The sequence below is a fragment of the Bombus bifarius genome, unplaced genomic scaffold (genome assembly GCF_011952205.1).
Source record: "Bombus bifarius isolate JDL3187 unplaced genomic scaffold, Bbif_JDL3187 scf7180000010271, whole genome shotgun sequence".
NCBI classification, from domain to species: Eukaryota; Metazoa; Arthropoda; class Insecta; order Hymenoptera; family Apidae; genus Bombus; species Bombus bifarius.
In genome coordinates, this window is record NW_022885586.1 from 5,400,150 (window position 1) to 5,419,056 (window position 18,907).

The 18,907-nt window shown below is 35.4% G+C and overlaps 4 protein-coding genes across 4 annotated transcripts; 1 reads left to right on the forward strand and 3 right to left on the reverse strand.

Annotated features, from left to right (window-relative positions):
- Positions 1–288: 288 nt before the first annotated feature.
- Positions 289–5,043, forward strand: LOC117216406 (carboxypeptidase B-like). The gene is made up of 7 exons (XM_033463094.1): positions 289–830; positions 1,505–1,699; positions 2,995–3,114; positions 3,330–3,463; positions 3,700–3,875; positions 3,968–4,196; positions 4,526–5,043. Exons 1-7 carry the CDS (start codon positions 533–535, stop codon positions 4,886–4,888), a joined length of 1,515 nt encoding a protein of 504 aa, XP_033318985.1. The 5' UTR covers positions 289–532; the 3' UTR covers positions 4,889–5,043.
- A 7-nt stretch (positions 5,044–5,050) lies between these two features.
- Positions 5,051–6,410, reverse strand: LOC117216405 (venom peptide isomerase heavy chain-like). The gene is made up of 3 exons (XM_033463093.1): positions 6,062–6,410; positions 5,536–5,851; positions 5,051–5,221 (listed from the first exon to the last, which is right to left on the reverse strand). Exons 1-3 carry the CDS (start codon positions 6,355–6,357, stop codon positions 5,051–5,053), a joined length of 783 nt encoding a protein of 260 aa, XP_033318984.1. The 5' UTR covers positions 6,358–6,410.
- Positions 6,411–7,260: 850 nt separating this feature from the next.
- Positions 7,261–11,756, reverse strand: LOC117216447 (transmembrane protease serine 9-like). Its single transcript, XM_033463148.1, has 8 exons — positions 11,628–11,756; positions 11,107–11,401; positions 10,260–10,575; positions 9,696–9,851; positions 8,818–8,914; positions 8,242–8,548; positions 7,530–7,833; positions 7,261–7,448 (listed from the first exon to the last, which is right to left on the reverse strand). The coding sequence occupies exons 1-8, from the start codon at positions 11,668–11,670 to the stop codon at positions 7,287–7,289; spliced, it is 1,680 nt and encodes a 559-aa protein (XP_033319039.1). The 5' UTR covers positions 11,671–11,756; the 3' UTR covers positions 7,261–7,286.
- Positions 11,757–12,068: 312 nt separating this feature from the next.
- LOC117216411 (carboxypeptidase B-like) lies at positions 12,069–18,637 on the reverse strand. Its single transcript, XM_033463113.1, has 9 exons — positions 18,098–18,637; positions 17,277–17,591; positions 17,093–17,192; positions 16,635–16,740; positions 15,746–15,907; positions 14,551–14,764; positions 13,875–14,090; positions 13,442–13,626; positions 12,069–12,724 (listed from the first exon to the last, which is right to left on the reverse strand). The coding sequence occupies exons 1-9, from the start codon at positions 18,283–18,285 to the stop codon at positions 12,549–12,551; spliced, it is 1,662 nt and encodes a 553-aa protein (XP_033319004.1). The 5' UTR covers positions 18,286–18,637; the 3' UTR covers positions 12,069–12,548.
- Between the last annotated feature and the right edge of the window lie 270 nt (positions 18,638–18,907).

Consider the following 18,907-nt stretch of genomic DNA (forward strand, 5'->3'; position numbering starts at 1 on the left):
GTCTTATCTCTGAGACCCTCGAGCATTCCATTATTTCTAATTATGTAAAAGTACATCAAGTATATCAACTTAAAGTATATCAAGTAGTTATATCAAATAATAAATTCAATTTCTTTCACCAAGAAATACATCCCTTAACAAACTCAATTTTGATCGAAACAAGTTTAAAAATAACTTTCTCTTTACTAGAAACAATCTTATCTTTCCTCTGAATCCCTCAAACCTTTCACAATCTCACAGCTACTGATATCTATAAAATATCAATCAATCGATAATTGTATCAAACAATAACGGTAATAATGTCCGATAAAACAAAATTTAATCAAAAGAAGGACATTGAGAAACCTCGAAATAAATTTCGAAATTTGTCAACCACCGTGCGAAACAAACTTTTCGCGGGGTCAAAGATCCCCGAACCTGGCGATTGAAGCGCTTCGAGGTACGCTCGTTAAGTCCCGTTATTCCCGATCGTCGACCGGCTCGAATATTATAAAAGCAGGGACCATTGTCGATCCAAGAATAGTTGTGCACGATGAAGAGGACCGGTGAATGCCACAGTGCGCGTTTCATCGCGTTTGCGTCTCTTCTCTTCGTTGTTCTCGTCGCTGAAGCGGCGGTGCTCGATCGTCAAAAACGAGAATTTGTTATTCCAGACTGGATCGAGATCGTAGATGAACCTGCCGCAGAAAATTCGAAAACGATTCAACGGGCGGTTCGAGTAAGGGACGCGAAGGTAACATACGATGGCGCACAGGTTTGGAGGATTCAGGCATCCGAGGCGCAGAAGGACTTGATATCGAACGTGACCATGGACTGTCAGGAGGCTGGATGTTCGTAAATTAGAAGAATTTATGTTATCGATAGACACGAGAGAAATTATTTATTTCGATGGATTTCGATAATAGGACACTTTACATTCAAAATTATAGAGATTTTAAATTGTAGGTTTGATTTAAGAATCGAAATTTTTTAAGTTGGGAATGAAAGGAATTTTTTAAAGATTCATTCATTTTTAGAATTTCTTCTGTTTCTACAATTAAGAATTAATAGATTTTCTGAATATTTAACAGTAGAAGCAAAAGCTCCAAATTAATTATCAATTGATAGATATATATATATTTTCTTAATATTAAAATGTTATACTTCTCATTAGTTGCCTCTGGTATTCTTAAAAATTTTGCTGACTAATTGTGCCCTTATCATATCTTTTATTTGCTAATGATTTTATCACGCCAATTCAGGATTAATCCATTGGGTTATGACATAAACTCGGTCTATTGTAATATACATATATATTACATGTATTAGTATAAAAAATGTAAAAGAATAGTACGAATTTATGTTCCAAGCGAATACAATGCAAATTACTGAATCGATCAAAGAAATTATTACTAAATATTTAACTTTCTTATTAGAAACTCTCATCCAAAAATGAAACGTCTTTAAAAAATGTTAAGATAGATACAGAGATACAATTGACGTTTTATTTTTGTTCCTCTTATAGTACTCTCGTTATGGACTGGGAATGACACAGCAGTGGACGTAATGGTTCGTTCGGAAGAAATCTCAAGAGTGTCTCGCTACTTGGGACAAAAAGATTTACGATATCATGTAGTGATCGAGGATTTGCAGAAAGCAATAGACGAAGAGAATCCATCGCTTTCCGAGGAAGAGATGGAAGAACTGGAAGGTCGCAAAGGTTTGTAGCAACTTTTTACCATTATTCTTGTATTTATAGCAAATTCCTTTATTATACTTCGGTTTGCTTCCGGTTTCATGCTTTCCTCGCTTAATATTCTCTCCTCTATTCTCCATTTTCCGTACAATGAGCCTGAACTTCAGCAACTAAGACGTTTTAATGATCCGACATGGTCGACGTGAAAAAGAAGCGTCGTTACATTTGACAGTGAAACGATGTTTCACTTGTTATTTTACCCGTTCCACTGACACGAATGGCGACGCTGCGGCAACTCGTTTAAAGCGTTATCACGCAGTCGAGTCACGCAGCGAAGAAAGCCAAGAACAAATCGTCCCTACACGGCCATCGGTTCGAAAGTGATTTAGATAAGTGAATTTTATCAAGTCGAATCATCGTTAGACGTTCCGAGTCAATTTGGCCGAGTGAAATTTCAATTCGTCTAACGACATTTTAATATCTTCTTGTGTTAATGATCTACGATTATGGTCGAGCACATTTGGATTTAGAAATGAGGTCCTTTAAAAATTGTTAACCACAGGTTATTTCCGATAAGAATGTACGAGGTTATCGCCCTCGTCGCGATTTAACCGGTTAACCCAGTTTCAACACCATCGACAATGCTGATTAACATTAACAGTTACATGTGCTCGAGTGTGTCTACATTAGTGTGCGTGCATCTGCAACACACGTGTGACCGCACGTTTTCACGAACAATTTTGTTGTTTCAATCACGGTACCGTTACGCGTTTCCAGCAAGTTCGTTGGAATACGCGTTGGCAATCGGCCCGGTTCGAAAGTCATTCGAAACAGCGAGAAACGAGAGTCTTGGTGATTCGACTGGAATCGCGAATGAATCCAACCTGACGCGATACGTAAATTATTACTAGGCAGATATTTCTTGGTATATACTAACAACTATATCTCATTGAAGTGCTTTCGAATCGAATGATATAGAAATCTTTTCTAAATATATTTATAAAGTTATATGTGATAAAATTTTCATTATTAAACCTTATTGTTATATACTATCTTCAGAACGACTAACATATCAAAATAAAAAGTTTCTTTCTTTAATATTTTAATATTCTATTTTAATATTCTAATATTTTACCTTCATGAGTCAATGTATGTCTGTACTAATAAAACACAATAAAGCAAAGAGTTTGATATTCTTTTGATGAGATGAGATCTCTAATAAGATTTTTCTAGTTTAGACTACGTCAATTCCTGGCTATGATTACAACTAACAGGCAGAAGTACGCCACTGAATATTCAGCTTCTGGGTAATTTTTTAGCCCGTTCCGCTTGGTGGCAGGGAGTCGCGATTAGGGTGCCAAATAGATATTCACGTCCTCGTCCTCTTCGTTATCCTGTAGCTAGCGTGCACGGTATCGGTGGTCCTTGGCGTTTCAGGGGTGAGCTTCTTGCGCGTACAATCCGCTTCGTTGATTCAGAACCGTTCCTCCTAATTATTTTTTTTAAATCACCTATTCATTTATTCTTTCAATATAAAACTGTCATATATTATTTGCTTATTCGTCTCTGAATCCACGGAGCGGAATATTATCATGTGTCGTTTAAGGACACCGAACGTGCAACCTCTGAATAATCTTGAAGGTATACGTGTCAGGTCATCGAATGGAATGGACCAGTTATCATCGACTCGAGGACATCCATGGATACCTTGATTACCTCGCTGAAACTTTTCCCGACGTTTGTTCTGTTGTCAGCATTGGTAATTCTGTCGAGGGCAGACCTCTTAAGGTATGATAAAATACAAAGATTTTCAAGTTATAATCTCAGTCCTTTGACAGTGTAATGAAACGATGATAAATTCAGAATGTACGATCTAGAAGATAATTATTTCTTTATCCTCAAGAGCTGTTGCATTGTTGGCATTTGATTTGGCATTATATTTTTGTAAAAAATAAATAACGTTGTTATAGAAAATAATTTAAAACTACGAATACCGAAGAGAAGAAATAACGTGTGATATGTAGGTTTTAAGAATCAGCAATGGAAAAGCAAACGCCCCAGCATTGTGGATCGATGGAGGCATCCATGCTCGAGAATGGATCTCACCAGCGGCAGTGACTTACATTATCAATCACTTGGTTGAAAATAGCGAGGATCTCGAGGCTGATTATTATATTCTTCCGGTGGTAAATCCTGATGGGTATGTTTCTATTAATATTATAAAGTGTATATTTATAGAACATTATTAGAATGTCTTATATATTTTTCGTAACCTTTTACGTGGTTTCATAGGTACGAGCACACGTTCACGAGAGACCGTTTATGGAGAAAGAACAGAAGAAGGTCTGTTGGTAGTCTGTGCACCGGAGTCGATCTTAATCGGAACTTTGGTTATCGGTGGGGTGGCTTAGGAACTAGCAAAGATCCTTGTCGTGAAATTTATGCAGGCTCTGGACCGTTCTCTGAACCGGAAACCAACGCCATTCGATACTTTTTCGAAGCTAGCGCTGCTAATTTTAAAGTCAGTTGAATTTTCAGTACACCATTCACTAGATATAGCACAGCTCACAATTATTCGAACAATACACCTATTATATCCTCTTTTGCTTCTATTCTACAATGACCACGGTTTTTATCGTATTACATATTGGTTAGAAATTTTACGTGTTTTGAATTTATCTAAGCGATGTTCATCACCTTTCGTGGTCGTTCGAATAATTATGAGCGGTCTTTTGACCATAAGAATATCTTAAAAAAATGTTCAATTTCAAATTTCGAACACTACATTTTTTAAAGTATCCTCTTAGTATTTGATTAATCGTTTGATTTGCAATTGCTTTTATTTTTTAGGCATATCTAACATTCCACAGTTATGGCCAATACATTTTGTACCCATGGGGTTACGACAAACGCGTTCCACCTGATTATGCTGATCTTGAAAACGTTGGCAGACAAGTAGCGGCAGCGATGAAAAAAGCAGGAGGTGCCAATAGCGTTTACACGGTTGGAAACAGTGCTACTACCCTCTATGCAGCTTCTGGTGGCTCCGATGATTGGGCCAAAGCTATTTTGAAAATGAAATACACTTACACGATAGAATTGAAAGACACTGGAAAATATGGCTTCGTTTTACCAGCTCATTATATAATTCCGACAGCTAAGGAAGCGTTGGCCGCGGTCATGGTCGTTACGGAAGCTTGCAAATCGTTGTAACCATTGACTCGTGGCGTAATTGTATAAATACAACTTTATATCGGTTATTGTGTGTACGGTGTATCTGTGTATTGTAATTATTAGCGGATAAGACGAGTGATAATTAACGAATGATTATTTATTGAATAAAACAAATGAGCAATAACGATCTGTCGGTATCATTTAAGAATAATTTAACATGATCATACTGATCCACGTGACGAAGGCGGACACTCTCGTGTAGACGGAGGGCGCGTTCTTTCCGCCGCACGGGAATAAACCCCATGAAACGACTCCCACCACTTCTGCTTCGCCAAACCCGTTTCTCGTGACTAATGGTCCTCCCGAATCACCCTGAAAATAAGAAATTTGTACGTTAGAAAATTGACAAATTTGCAAGATCGGAAGGTAAAAAAGTTTGAATGTTCGGAATCGTGGAAGATGAAAAATCCGAATGTTTGGGAATTTGAAAGCTAGAGAATTCGAAAAATTGGAAATTCAGAAGATAGAAAATCTGAAAGTTTGAAAATTCAAATATAGTACGTGCTAGGTTTATTGATACAATTATATTATTAATTGATAATGATTATATTATTAATGATTATTTATTAATAACTTGAACAGTTCAATTGCAAAATAATGCTGGGTTAAAGATTATTTAAAAGTACTTTGCAAGCAGACAGGCTGCCGTTCAAAGGTCCTGTACAAATATTCGTCGGATGTAGAGGATTCTTTTCCTTCGGCTTTAATGATTTAGCTACTGCTTGCATGCACACATCGTAATCGATGATCGGGAGTATAGCTGCTTGAAGGTTTTCAGGCTTTTCGTGAACACGAGTCCTTCCGATACTTCCCCAGCCAGTTAACATCGCCTCTCCAGTAGGAATAGTGTCTGGATACGGTAAAGAAACGGTTGAAACAAAAGGATTTAACTCGAGTGGATATTCCACTTGCATCAGTGCAATGTCGTACGGTCCTATGGTCCTAAAAATATTAAGTAAATTAGTATTTTAATTTCAAAAACATAATTGTAACTTACAAATGCGCTATGAATATTCATGCAAATTTATATTTTTATAGACACAATTAAAATAATGCAACTTAAGTAAAATACTTTGAATATTTTTGCATAGTGTCAGTTTTCAGATTTCCCATAAACGAAGAAAAATTTGTCAGCCTAATTGTAAAACTCACCCATCGTATTGTGGATGAACAAATACTCTATTCACTAATCTACTTTGCTCGGTTTCTTCAACAGCCTCCAATTTATATTTCCCAACAAAGATGTGAAATTCTCCTATTGGAGGTGCCAGAGTTTTGCAATGTCCCGCAGTTAAAATCCATCCAGCTGTCACTAAACTACCGCCGCAGATGTGTCTCGATGGAATTTTTCGTGCTCGGTCACCCCAATGCACCGAAACCTGCCAAGGATGCAACCCTTTCTCCGCGTCTTTTCCTCCGACAATCCTTGTTGGCCTTTGCGCCAGCATCGCCACGCTCGAAATTATTTCTATCGATGAAAAAGTGCGTTCAGATAAGATTATTAACGATATCGTTTATGTACACTGATAAAATTGAATACAAACGAAATAATATTTTCTCACCGTCCATTCCAATGCACAGAGCGAGATTAATGTGAAGAATTATCAATAATCGTTTAAGAATATAATAAACTTCCATTTCTTCGCGGAATTGTTTATCCTATGAGGAATCGAGATCGAGTGGTAAGTTTCGAGAGTGCAATCGCGGAAGAGCATTCTGAAGAGGAACTGAAATCTTTCTTCCTACCAGCTCAGAACTAGTTCTATTCTCACTGTAGACCTTTGACTTTTTATGGTGTGCATTAATAGAGTTTAGGTCTTAGTTCTACCACCTACCTGATAGTTCGTTTATGGGAATTTCGTTCCGTTATGTGAAAAGAAATAACGATGTTTCTAAGGAAGTTATTAATATTTAATATTTTTTTCTTTTATCGTTTCTTTCTTTCATACATTTATACGTTTATAGTTACGTACTTGGTTATTGCTATATATTTATTGAATATTTATTGGATCTAAGTAACACTTTGCTTTTGGGATTTTTGTCTCATACTGATGCCTCCAAGGGAACTAACAACATTTAGTTAGTTGATCTTTTTTCATCACTATATTTCTTTCATGTATCTGTACATTCTAAATTTATTCAATAAAACGATGTAAGTAGGTGTAACACAGTCTTCTCGATTTTATTGTACGAATCGATTAATCTTCTTTATCGAATTACTTTCATTTTTACATTTCTTATACCTATATATTCTTTCATATATTTGTAGATTTATATATTATTTAGTTCTTACATATACATATTATCCTATCCTACATACGTGTATACAATATAATATACAAATATTTATGCTATGACCCCTTGGTACATTTGTTCCTTAGTTCTTAGATATGATATTTTCAATCCAATTGACGAAGGAATACACCTTGGTATATACCGATGCTGCACCTACCGTTCCACATGGAACGATTCCCCAAGAAACGATTCCAATGAGTTCAGGTTTGTTACCGTTGAGGATCAAGGGACCGCCAGAGTCGCCCTTAAATGTATAAAATTTGCCAATAGAGTTCCATGGAAATAGCAAGAAACTGAATAAATGTAAAAGTGGCTGATTCCTTACATTACACGCTGAAAAACCGCCAGTGAGCGGTCCAGTGCAAATGTTCGTCTCGTGCAAAGGAGATGGACCAGTGAGTTTCTCTATGGAATTTTTGCAAGTCTGCAGGTCGATGATTGGCAACTCGGCAGTTTGAAGTTTGTCAGGCATGTTTGGATTAGAGGTCCTAGATGTTGATCCCCAACCTGTCAAGACCGCTTTTCCCGATACTGTGTTCGACCTTGTTAGACTAATCGCTTTAACCGCGTTGTTCAGTTTCAGAGGCGATGCCAGTTTCAACAATGCGATGTCATATGGAGCCACATCTCTGAAATTATCACAATGATATTTCGGATTTGTGCAGAGTGTATGGTTCCATTCAGTTACGACTAGACCGTACGTGTTTATATTAAATTTATACTTTTATGCATTTGAGCACAAATAAAGAAATTTATATCTTTGAACTAAGGTATTGTCTCGTTCACTAACTATTCTAATCCTTATAATTTTCTATATCTAATATAATATAAGATAGTAATATAAGACTATTGTAGGTGTAAACCATTATCTCTTACGTATGAAAATCATAGCGGAAAAATAAGATGTTAAGTCCATTATATTTTCGGTACAAAACAATTAAAGTGTGTTTTTCAAGTTTTTAAAATTCGACATCCTTGATTTTTCTAGAAGTATGTTTTATATTTTTCATTATTAATTTAATGAAACGTATAGTTACCCCGTATATTTTTCGTGTACAAACGTCTTCACGACTTCGATACTTTGTTCAGTGCTTTCTGCCGTCTTCAAATTGTGTTTTCCAGCTTTCACGATAAAATCACCATAGGTTGGAACAGCCAGAACACAGTGTCCAGCTGTGACGATCCATTGATTATTCAGGATAGCTCCTCCGCAAAAGTGGGAGTAGCCAAACAGCCATCCCCATTGCAAAGAGACTTGCCATGGATATTGCCCAGGGGTAGCTTCGTGTCCTCCGACTATGCGGCTATCGAACAATGGCACGGTAAAGCCACGGTAGGCCTTTGCTGTAAATGCAAAGAAATAATTTGATTTTAGATTCAAATATTTTCCTATTTTGTGATAATTATAAAGAAACACCATCTGTAACATCGCTTGATATTACTGAGTAATAGGAACTATTTTAATATAATTATTTATTATAATCATTTGAAACATTACCTTAATTTCATTATCATGAAATTATAAATAATTTAATTTCTTTTTTAAGGAATTTTTAAGAGAGTAAAACTAAAAGACTCTGACTGTCACTGATCTACGTTGAAAGTTCACTTACAATTGACGGTCGCTGCAAGCAGGGTAACGAGGATGATCACTTTGAGAGACATTTCGATGATTTGCTGTAGTGCGTTCTGTCGAGAGAATATATACGGCTGTTATCGATATGGATTATCGCGGCTTATCGTCAAAATACATTTCGAGATCGTTGATGCGGAGATTAAAAAGATTTCACCGTCAAATTTTTTGTCATCTTTTCTTCCTACGATCGTCTTATCTGTTTTGTGCACGACAGAAATTTTTTATAATTGTGACACGAAAAAATTGGTTACAATCGGGTCGTGGACGCGTGTACTCCAATTGTGCTACTTTCCTCGTGTCAAATACCAGATAATAATAATAATAATTAGAGCAGTCGTTAAATATGAAGCAATTTTCGGTATTGACAAGACATTTCGATTTTAAAACATTATTTCCTTTTTTCGAAACAGACTTTTTATTTGATATATGTGTCATCTTTGTTTCTCAATAAAAATGAATTCCGAAAGGCAATAAAAAAATAAAAGTCTCGTACATTGATTATAAAAATCGTTCTTACTGTTTTCGTTATGGCTTTCTGTTTAATCTCGATTAATCTTTCTGATATATTTAGATTGATTCGAATATGATCTCCGAGTTTCGACATCGATTAATTTCTAATGCCCGACTCTTGCTTATCGATCATTGCATTTGGATTGTAATTCAAATAAGAATGGAGGTTAAATTTAATGGTTTCTGATTAACAAATTTATTTTTAGTATTTCGTTTATTCAAAAAATTTTACATTGTATTTTATGCAAGAATCTTCTTGTTTTTGGTATTATTTATTATCATCATAGAAATTTGCTATTGAATTCTGTGAAAAAATGTTGAAAGTAGAGGGTCAAAATCAAATTATTTCATGTGAGAGTGGATCCAATCGACGTAGGAGGCAACACGAGTGTAGACGGAAGGCATGTGGCTAGATCCACATGGTATAATACCCCATGAAACGATACCAACTTGTACAGACTTTCCATTAACCTTTTGGGCGAGTGGGCCACCAGAGTCACCCTGGAAACAAATCGAATAAATCCATTAATCTCTCGTTCAAAAATATCTCTAACTAATCAACTCATCTTCATTTGTAATCCTTATAACCTTTTCTAATTTTAATTCGAACTCTAATTCAATTCCACTGGATTTTTATCCTAAAAAATCAGAAACTAATCTCTCACTCTACTTTATCAATTCCATCTTTATCTCCAATTATTTTCCATCTCTATTCCGATTTCGATTCTAATCCCATTTCACTAGTTTCTTATCCTAAAAACTCTTTAACTAATCCCTCATTCTACTTTATTAATTTCATCTTTAATTGTAATCATTTTCTATACATATTCCAATTTCATACTCACCCTCAACTAACAATTTCATAGTCAAACGCGTATAATAATTTAAAACGATATGAGATATACTTACAGAGCAAGCAGATACTTCTTTGCCAGCAATTCCAGAGCAGACCTGGGTGTCGTACAGTTCAGGTTTTTGTCCAATGACAGATCCGGAGGTGAGTTGTTTGTAACAGTCCTTGTTGTCGAGGATGGGTACAACAGCTTTCTGAAGAACGTTTGGCAAAGAGGGCTTAGAGGTCTTAGAGACTGATCCCCATCCAGAAAGGACAGCTTGTCCAGTTTGTTTCTCTCCTTGTTTGGGCAGGGTGATTGGTTGGACAAGGTCGTTCAGCTTCAAGGGCGTTGCCAATTCTAACAGAGCGATGTCGTGTTGCGCAACGCCACTGTGAAACCATAGAGAAAAGTATGTTAATGGTATGAGCGATATGGTAGTTTATTTGCTTTAAAATAGTCAATCGATCGAAGGAGCCACTCATCTCGTATATCTTCTCCTTTACTTGAAGAATAAGAAATGATAAAACGAGATTACAAATTACTAGTGACAAAGTAAAGATACAAGAAAGAAGGTCGTTCGGTCACGTTCTCGAGAAAATTGGGTTCGCTTCTCAAGCATCTTTTAGAAATAGGAAGCAAGAGAGGGAGGGGAGCAACGTGGAAGCTGAGAAGACGAGGTCTTACTTTGCTCTTTAATTAATGAAATCTTATTTGTCTATGAGAGAAGAAATTCTAAAATTTTTTTAATGTAGATACACGAGTAGTAGATACGTATTTCAGATGTTGAAATGAAGAATCATTTACGATAGGAACGATATTAAGGAAAGAAAAATGATCGGCGAACAAAGCTTTCCATTGGTCAAATCTTTTCTCTCGCAATTTCAAAGTAACCGTTCGAATAATCTTCAAACAATTCTTACCCTTTGTATCCACTGTGGACTATGCCTCTGGCAACCTGCACGATTTGTTGACTGGATTCATCCTTGTTCAATTCGTATTTGCCAGCGACAACCCTAGTTTTTCCAACTTTCATGACGCAGTGGCCAGCGGTCAAGATGTATTTTTCGTTCAGGATGGAACCACCGCAGGAGTGGCTGTATTGAGATAATGGTGGGACTCCCCATTGAATGGAAACTTGGTATTTGAATTCACCATGAGCGGCTGGAACACCATCGGTGATACGGGGCTGCAGGTTGGTGGGTATGGCCCAGCAGACTATAAAATATGTAATATACTTTAATATTTATATATCCAGATTGATATGCATTTTAAAATCTTTTCTAATATTTTATAAGAATTAAGAAAGAAGAAAGAGAAAAAAGTATCCAACATCTTGAGTGAAATCTTGAATGAGATATTCTGAGATATCAATCTCTTGGTAAATTGATGTAAAAATAGTTAACTAAAATAAGGAAGAAGTTATGAATTTGTACTCTCTTACCCTGGAGGAGGAGAACGGCAGCCAGAATGCTTTTGATGAACATTGTTGTATGATTGCCTTAATACAACTTGAGAAATCTGGTGGAAATTACGATTTATATAGGATGCTACAGGTTGATATCTGGTGATAATTCTAAATTATAATCGATAACGGATCCACTTGATGTTATTTTTACGTTCGATATGTTAACTTTAAGTTTACGTTTTAAAGAACGCAATGATTATCGCTTAATATCGCAATCGTATTTTTGTCAATAATACTATGTTACTTTCTTTCATACAATTATATCGCACTAATTGATTATTTTTCCATTAGATATGGTTAGATAATAGATTCATTGTTGTATCGTGGCGCGTTTGTATCGGGGTTGAGTATTTCAATTGTTAAAAAATTTTTATTAAATATAGATACAAATAGGTTATTAACCTAAACCTCAAAAAATATATTCTAACTTATTTCTCCGAAGTGATGAATATAATTTGTCTTTTTTAAATTCATTTATTCGTCCATTCACTTCCTTTTACATCTTACTAAACTCTTATATTTCTATATACTTTGCGTATACTTTACAATATTTACATATCACTTATTAGAATTTAATACGATTATCTGCGCTGGAATATTTAGTAAAGCTGGTACATGCAGTGAATAATAAAATTCTGTCAGTAGGTTACAGAATTCTGAATAGCATTTTAATATTCCCGGTGACAAACTATGTACACATTTGATAATTTCGTAACGGAAAATAAATTGCTATTATCGTCGGTTTCGATCGATTCCATGCTTATCAATCCAAATTATCACTGTCGCACGAGATAGATTCATTCCTCGATATCGATAGTCGTCAAAATCATTGCGCCGATAAGACACGATAATTAACAATTTTGCGTTGAAGTACTCAATTGATAATAGAGATCGATTTCATGTGTTGCAAGTGATTAGACGGGCGATCGTTCTTATTCCTGCCCAAATCTCACGAGCAGTTGGCACGATCTGTGACGCCGGAAGTAGAAACCCGTACGTGCCGCGATCTCGAAGCTCTAACGTGTAGGCGTATTTTATTCCGGCTACTCCCTTGGCCCAATCGTCAGAAGCACCTAAAATTTGCTGAGCATTACGAGTCATACATTTTAATTGTTAAGCAACTTTTCTTACAGTCGCTCACGAAAATATTTGAATATTTACAGAAATCTTTCATGAATATATTTTGTTTATATAAAACATTTGGAATTTTATTAACATCGAAATGAAACTCGACTACCATGATTATATTGGCAAAGTTTCAAACAAACTGTTACTCAAATAGATTTACAAGGAATGATAAATAAAGAATGGACGATTTCTGTTCCTACTGTTGAACTTTATATGGAACGAGAAAAAAAAAAAATATTATAAATCGTCGAACGACAAGTTTCGCTTTTAATTGGTAATTTCATAAGGAAGTAGTTTGATCAATTTTGTTCCAGTAAAAATTCGATATATACGATAAATGTACAATTCTATATTAAATAAAAATTCAATTATCTTTGTAAATTCATTACTCTCCTACAAAAGGCTATTATATACTACAGAAGAACATTTCTATAAATACGAATATCACTTTTGTTTTAATATTTTATGATATGATCTCATTTTGTCTCCCAGTTATTATTGTTCAATAGCCCATTATTTATCAGTTTAATTAACTGTCAGCACGTGAGTACGTTTTTCGCTTCGTTAATTGTTGAATATTATCAAACAAAGGAGATAAGAACCATTTACCTTGGTATCTCACCTATCGTATCCGTTTAATATTGATTTTCACGTGATCGTACCTGAGGTTGGATATAACAGATGTGCCGATGTACCAAGTTGATAATCGGTCCCGTGTATTTTCGAAATGGCTCCTATCGCTTTTTTAGCTACGTTTGCTAATTCGGAATAATCGGACGGTTTTGAGTACGTATATCCCCATGGCACTAACCACATTTGTGAGTACGAGTGCAACGTTAGATAAATCCTAAAAGCATTATTCCATCCATCATTTAAATCCATGATCTGGATTAACTTCGATTAAATTGTATCGGATTCAATATTACCGATGAAACCGTTTGGAATCGATACGTACAATTTCTAAAAATAGGTCGTGAAAAAGATAAATCACTGGAATACGACAAGCGTTTGCTTGAGGTTACTCAATTAAAAAAATCGTAATTTAATTAACTGACGATTTTTTAATCGCCTTTCTAAATTATCCTATATACTTACCTAATATTTTGTTTGTTAGCCAAGATATAATCGGCCATTGCCTTCGTTTCCGGTTCGGAGAACGCGCGCGGTCCGGCGTAAGTTTCGTGGCAAGGGTCCAAGCTCGCCCCACCCTCTTCCATTTCACCCCAATGGTAGTCAAAGTTTCTATTCGGGTCGACACCCTCGCATTTGCCCCATAACCACCCTGTATAATGGTTCACTAGCTGAAGAAACCTAAAATGGAGCAACATTCCCGTTCGTAAGTCACAGGATACTGAAAAGAGGCGTAAATGTACGTTGCAATTACTTTAACCACGTATATTGTAAGTAAAACTAAATTATATTATAATCTTTTTCAGAAACAGTAATTCAGAAATAATACTGATTAACTATATAAATTAAAATACAGGTGAAATTGACAATTACGATGGCTATTTGTAAAGATTCCTCTTGGAACTTGCCATTATTTATGCTTCCTTTTTATGACAAATAAATTCCTCAAAATAGGAACAGATTCTTTATTTTTAAAGATGGATACTAATAGTGTATCTATAAATTTTGTTATATGAAAATAGAGATAATTTAGTTTGTGAGAGAATTTCATATATCGATCCACCGCTATCCTCAGTTATGGAGATAACGAACGAAGTGTTTTCTTGAAAAGGATCCAAAAAATCGAAGAATGCAATCGTACCGACTGTCATCTTGATTTTCTGCATGATTACTTCTCGTCTTCCTCCATAATCTGTCGCCAGTGTGAGTGAACTCATAGCCATCCGGATTTGCGACCGGTAAGATCATCCAGTCCGAATTGTCGAGCAATTTAGCGTAGCTCGAGTTTTTCTCGACCAACTGGCTGATGATGTAGGTCGCCACAGCGGAGCCGATCCATTCGCGTGCGTGCATACCTGCCGAATGTAAGGACAATTCCAGAAAAAACCACATAACGGGATAGGGTCACGTGGAACGCGTCGAGCATAGAAACTCTGCTCTCTCGAAAATATTTTGAAACGTATTCTCGAGAAATTTTATTGACTTAGATTTTACTACGTGACAAAAAAGATAGACAATTTTTTTCTTATTACGTTCCTCATTTGCATAGAGCGATATCCTCCGGCGACTTATCGCTATTTTTTATAACGTCTTCTCGAGGAGGATATGGATTTAATTAATACGGTCTTTATACTTTGACTTAGATGAAGTGCCTAGATATAGATAGATGTTGTCTGACGCAACATGTACCGAATATACGAAATGAACTTGGATAACGCGAATAAAGATACAATTATCAATAATAACGTAGCGTAAGTACTCGAAGGCATTAAACAATTAATTAAAAAACATATGAAAATCTGTTGATTCGAAGGAATATTTCATACAGCTTTCTGTATTCTTTTTACTAAATTGTTATAATATCCTGCTCTTTATGTATCTATTACATTTTCTCCTTATAAATCCTTGGAGTCTTTATCGCAGTAGGAAGCAACATCATACAGGAAACGATCTTCCTTTGAGAACGAAGAAATGAATTTACTAGAAATTCCCTCGTACGTACGATCTCTCACGTTACTATGCAGAGTCTCGGTTCAGTTAAAACATAAATCCACGGGCTGTCAACGAGAATAACAAAGATCCGGCTTTCATGTTAAAGACTAGAACACGCTACGACTCTGGAGTTTGCCGTACCCTTAGTTCGACTTCAATAGAAAATGTTAAGCACGTACGATTGCTAGCCAATTAGCGAATATTAGTCGATTGGCAAGTAGGTATCTTTCTTATAATTTTACAATTTTACGTTAAATAAATACGATAATCAGATGATTGTAATTTGTAGAATTTGTTTGTAAAATTTGAAAATTTGTGGGTAAAACATAGGAACAGCAACTCACCGGCGTCTATCCAAACAGCCGGTTTGGCTTCGCCTTCTTTATTCGGTCCGGTTGAAATTTTTATCATTTTGATAGGTTGGTTTTCATAACTATGTCCTATAGTTATCACTTCGGCTAGGGTTGGATAACTCAAGGCTAAATATTCCAAATACTTAACGATTTCTGAAAAAAAATGTTTACAATTAAACATTAAATGTTTACAAAAAACATTAAAACAAATTATTGTAAATTTCTACTCTAAAGAGATGCTAACGAATTGCACATATTGTGTTCGAAAACTTTTACAGTTTGACACGATCATTCGTCTTATTGTAGGAATATTATCTTATATTATATCATATATTATGTTGTAGGATATGACTAGAAGATAGAAATGGTAAAAATAGATTGAAGACAGTGGAGGAATCTGAAACCGGACGACCAGATTTACATTGGAAATTTCAGAAGAGTTTGATACAGAAAAGATATAGTATAGACGCAGAATTTTTGGTGTTTAGTCGTTCAGTTTTCAGCAATAAACTACTAGAAATTTTGTTACTAAAATCTTATGTTTGAAACGTAGGATCTGATTGCACCGTGCGACGTTTGAACGAGGATTCGAGTCAAAGATCAAACATATAATCGAGCATATAATGTGCAGTTTGTCTGAAGCTTGACATCGAGGAATCCGACGTGAGTAAAAACCTGTTTATCAAATCTTTGTTCATATTTTCCTCACTCTCTGGATCAGTTTAAATATCTTGATTATTTATTTCTTTATCCAATACGATGACGTTTAAGTAAATAGTGGATCAATTCAATTAAGTATATCAGGAACTATTTTTTAGCAGCACAACGCGTTCGTACATTGTTGAGTAAATCGACGAGTATTGTATGAAAACGTACTTACCTCCATATCGATGATACCGTTTCCAAGTCATACTGTGGCCATTAGTCATGACAAGATCTTCGCGTTGCTCCTTTGTCATTTTTGGATTCTGATACGCTATTATTTTCTATTGCAGGGAATTAAACGAACAATTGAAGAGGGAAATAAATTGATGTCACTGTAATTAACTTTAGGTACGATATTATAATTTAAACTAGTCCTTAATATCTCTGCTACATTTTCAATATGCGTAATCACGTATTACAATGATGTGTTAATCTCTAAATTTTCTCAAGACAATTAAAATTGAAATTTTTTAATTCAAAGTAAAATCCAAGATCAAATCGTCGAAACGCCAATTTCAAGGAAAATTCGAAAATCGCAGCAAGGTTAAAATTCGTATATCTGACTATTCTAATATTTGTCTTTTATTGATAACCTCTTATCGTTAAATATTCTGCCAATATTACATCTCGTACCTGAAGGTCTGGCATCAGCACTTTGAAATCGATCCCTTTGTTTCTAAAGAATATTTTCACGTCAGAGACAAGATCTGGCGCGATAACCACGTCTGTTGTCCTAGAATATCAATTTTAAATATGATTCTTTTGCAATCTACCAAATTACGATTAAAGGAAATTAGCACAAATAAAGAACACGCACTTGTTGTACATTGGTTCGATCCAAAACTTAACATCTTCAGGCTCAGTTTCTTTAAGATCTTTCAGATCGTTCACGTGTCCTTGTGAACTTGGGTACAATCTGATCAATTGATAATTTTTGTAGCTAACTCTGGACGACCGCGGTTTGAAATTTTTCTCTGTACCGATAATAGTAGTCATGATGGAATCGATTCCATTAGCTACCGCAAAAAACACTGATTCAACGATATTTACAAAAGAGAATCCTCTGCCATCGTTATCGATCAATAAATCATAGCCAGTTTCGTTGAATGTAGTATTCTCTTCATCCAGATATCTGAAACAACAACCTCGATTCTTTCAATGTGGTCCGTGTTCTCGTGATCATTGAAAATCCGATTATCCTCTGTATTTCCCCAGAATTTAAACAAATCTTCATTCAGAACTTGCGGATCATTATTGACAAGTATAAATCGATCAATCAAAATAAAGTTAATCCAACGTACACTCAATCAAATGTAATTCACGAAAGTGTTAGAATCAGTAGATTGCGGATATTTATGTATTTATGGGGGATTTAAAAATGAATTTGACGTACGCAATATACAAGAACGTACAAAGAGCGCAAAGTAAAGCACCTGTCAGAAAATTTAGTAGATAAAAGAAATCTCTATTTAGGTTCTGTTTCTTGAATTATAAAAATTTGACACATACAGAAATTCTTTTGATGAATAAATATTTTTCTAATTCTTTATTTCTAAAAATATAAAATTGCATGAGAATCCATAATCTAACTACTTGTTTAAAATTCATCACAGAAAATAATATTCCTCGAAAACAAACCTTGTTTCACGGTTTCCTTTGTCGGAGGACCAATCATCTTTTCTCATGGAAGAACAATCGTAATTTTCTACGGGCAGAAATTCCAAATCGCCGCGCTGTGGTCGAGCAATGACTCGATTCGACGCGATGATGATCACTGATAAACCGATAAACACGACGCGTAGGATCGACTTGAAGTCGACAGCCATGATTGGCCTGTGTCAGGCCAGGATATGCGACCGTCTCGAAGTCTCTTCGTTGACTGATCCGGTGATTCGAGCCGAAACCAGTCTTTCTCGGACTTGTTCGTCGTATGCGAAAAAGGACAATTTCTCTGGGGCTGTCTTACGAGCGCAGCTTACGGGATTTCTGTATGGTATTCAGTACTCGACTTCCTCGTGAGAACTTCTAAGACCTCGCTTCGATAGTAGATCGAAGGTCCTGAGGTTAGTGGGATACACATGATTCTATTGGATCGTTAGTAACTTAAAAAATATTTTATCATCACATTAGAATTTTATTAAATTAGGTCTATGCTCCGTTTTATGGCGTTAAATAAAATTAATCTTACTCCGTTAGTTAGTTCTACATGATTTTTTTTATTAGATTAACGACTGTTTTTCTGAAGGATCTTTTTGGTTGCACATGGTCCTTGCGACATTACAAAGTATCTTATTTCTTGTCATGGAAAGAGAAATAGATGATATATTCCTTATTTGATGAATAGAAGACTCTGCAGTATTTTGTTATTAGTTATTGTCACTAATTATTTAATTAGGAAGATTCTCAATTCAACATTTAGATATTTCGTACAAGTTTATGTGATACTAA

What these genes read in the sequence shown, in the direction of transcription:
- LOC117216406 (XM_033463094.1), top strand. Translation starts at nt 533, where the DNA reads ATGAAGAGGACCGGTGAATGCCACAGTGCGCGTTTCATCGCGTTTGCG. An exon ending in AGAACTGGAAGGTCGCAAAG is followed by an intron (nt 1,700 to 2,994) that starts GTTTGTAGCAAC and finishes GTAATTTTTTAG; the next exon opens with CCCGTTCCGCTTGGTGGCAG. An exon ending in TGGTCCTTGGCGTTTCAGGG is followed by an intron (nt 3,115 to 3,329) that starts GTGAGCTTCTTG and finishes TATACGTGTCAG; the next exon opens with GTCATCGAATGGAATGGACC.
- LOC117216405 (XM_033463093.1), bottom strand. Translation starts at nt 6,357, where the DNA reads ATGCTGGCGCAAAGGCCAACAAGGATTGTCGGAGGAAAAGACGCGGAG. An exon ending in GTTCATCCACAATACGATGG is followed by an intron (nt 5,852 to 6,061) that starts GTGAGTTTTACA and finishes TAATATTTTTAG; the next exon opens with GACCATAGGACCGTACGACA. An exon ending in GCAGCCTGTCTGCTTGCAAA is followed by an intron (nt 5,222 to 5,535) that starts GTACTTTTAAAT and finishes TCTTATTTTCAG; the next exon opens with GGTGATTCGGGAGGACCATT.
- LOC117216447 (XM_033463148.1), bottom strand. Translation starts at nt 11,670, where the DNA reads ATGTTCATCAAAAGCATTCTGGCTGCCGTTCTCCTCCTCCAGG. An exon ending in GTCCACAGTGGATACAAAGG is followed by an intron (nt 10,576 to 11,106) that starts GTAAGAATTGTT and finishes ATGGTTTCACAG; the next exon opens with TGGCGTTGCGCAACACGACA. An exon ending in GGATCCACTCTCACATGAAA is followed by an intron (nt 8,915 to 9,695) that starts TAATTTGATTTT and finishes TATCGATAACAG; the next exon opens with CCGTATATATTCTCTCGACA.
- LOC117216411 (XM_033463113.1), bottom strand. Translation starts at nt 18,285, where the DNA reads ATGGCTGTCGACTTCAAGTCGATCCTACGCGTCGTGTTTATCGGTTTA. An exon ending in ATCGAACCAATGTACAACAA is followed by an intron (nt 17,193 to 17,276) that starts GTGCGTGTTCTT and finishes TTGATATTCTAG; the next exon opens with GACAACAGACGTGGTTATCG. An exon ending in ACGGTATCATCGATATGGAG is followed by an intron (nt 15,908 to 16,634) that starts GTAAGTACGTTT and finishes ATTTTTTTTCAG; the next exon opens with AAATCGTTAAGTATTTGGAA.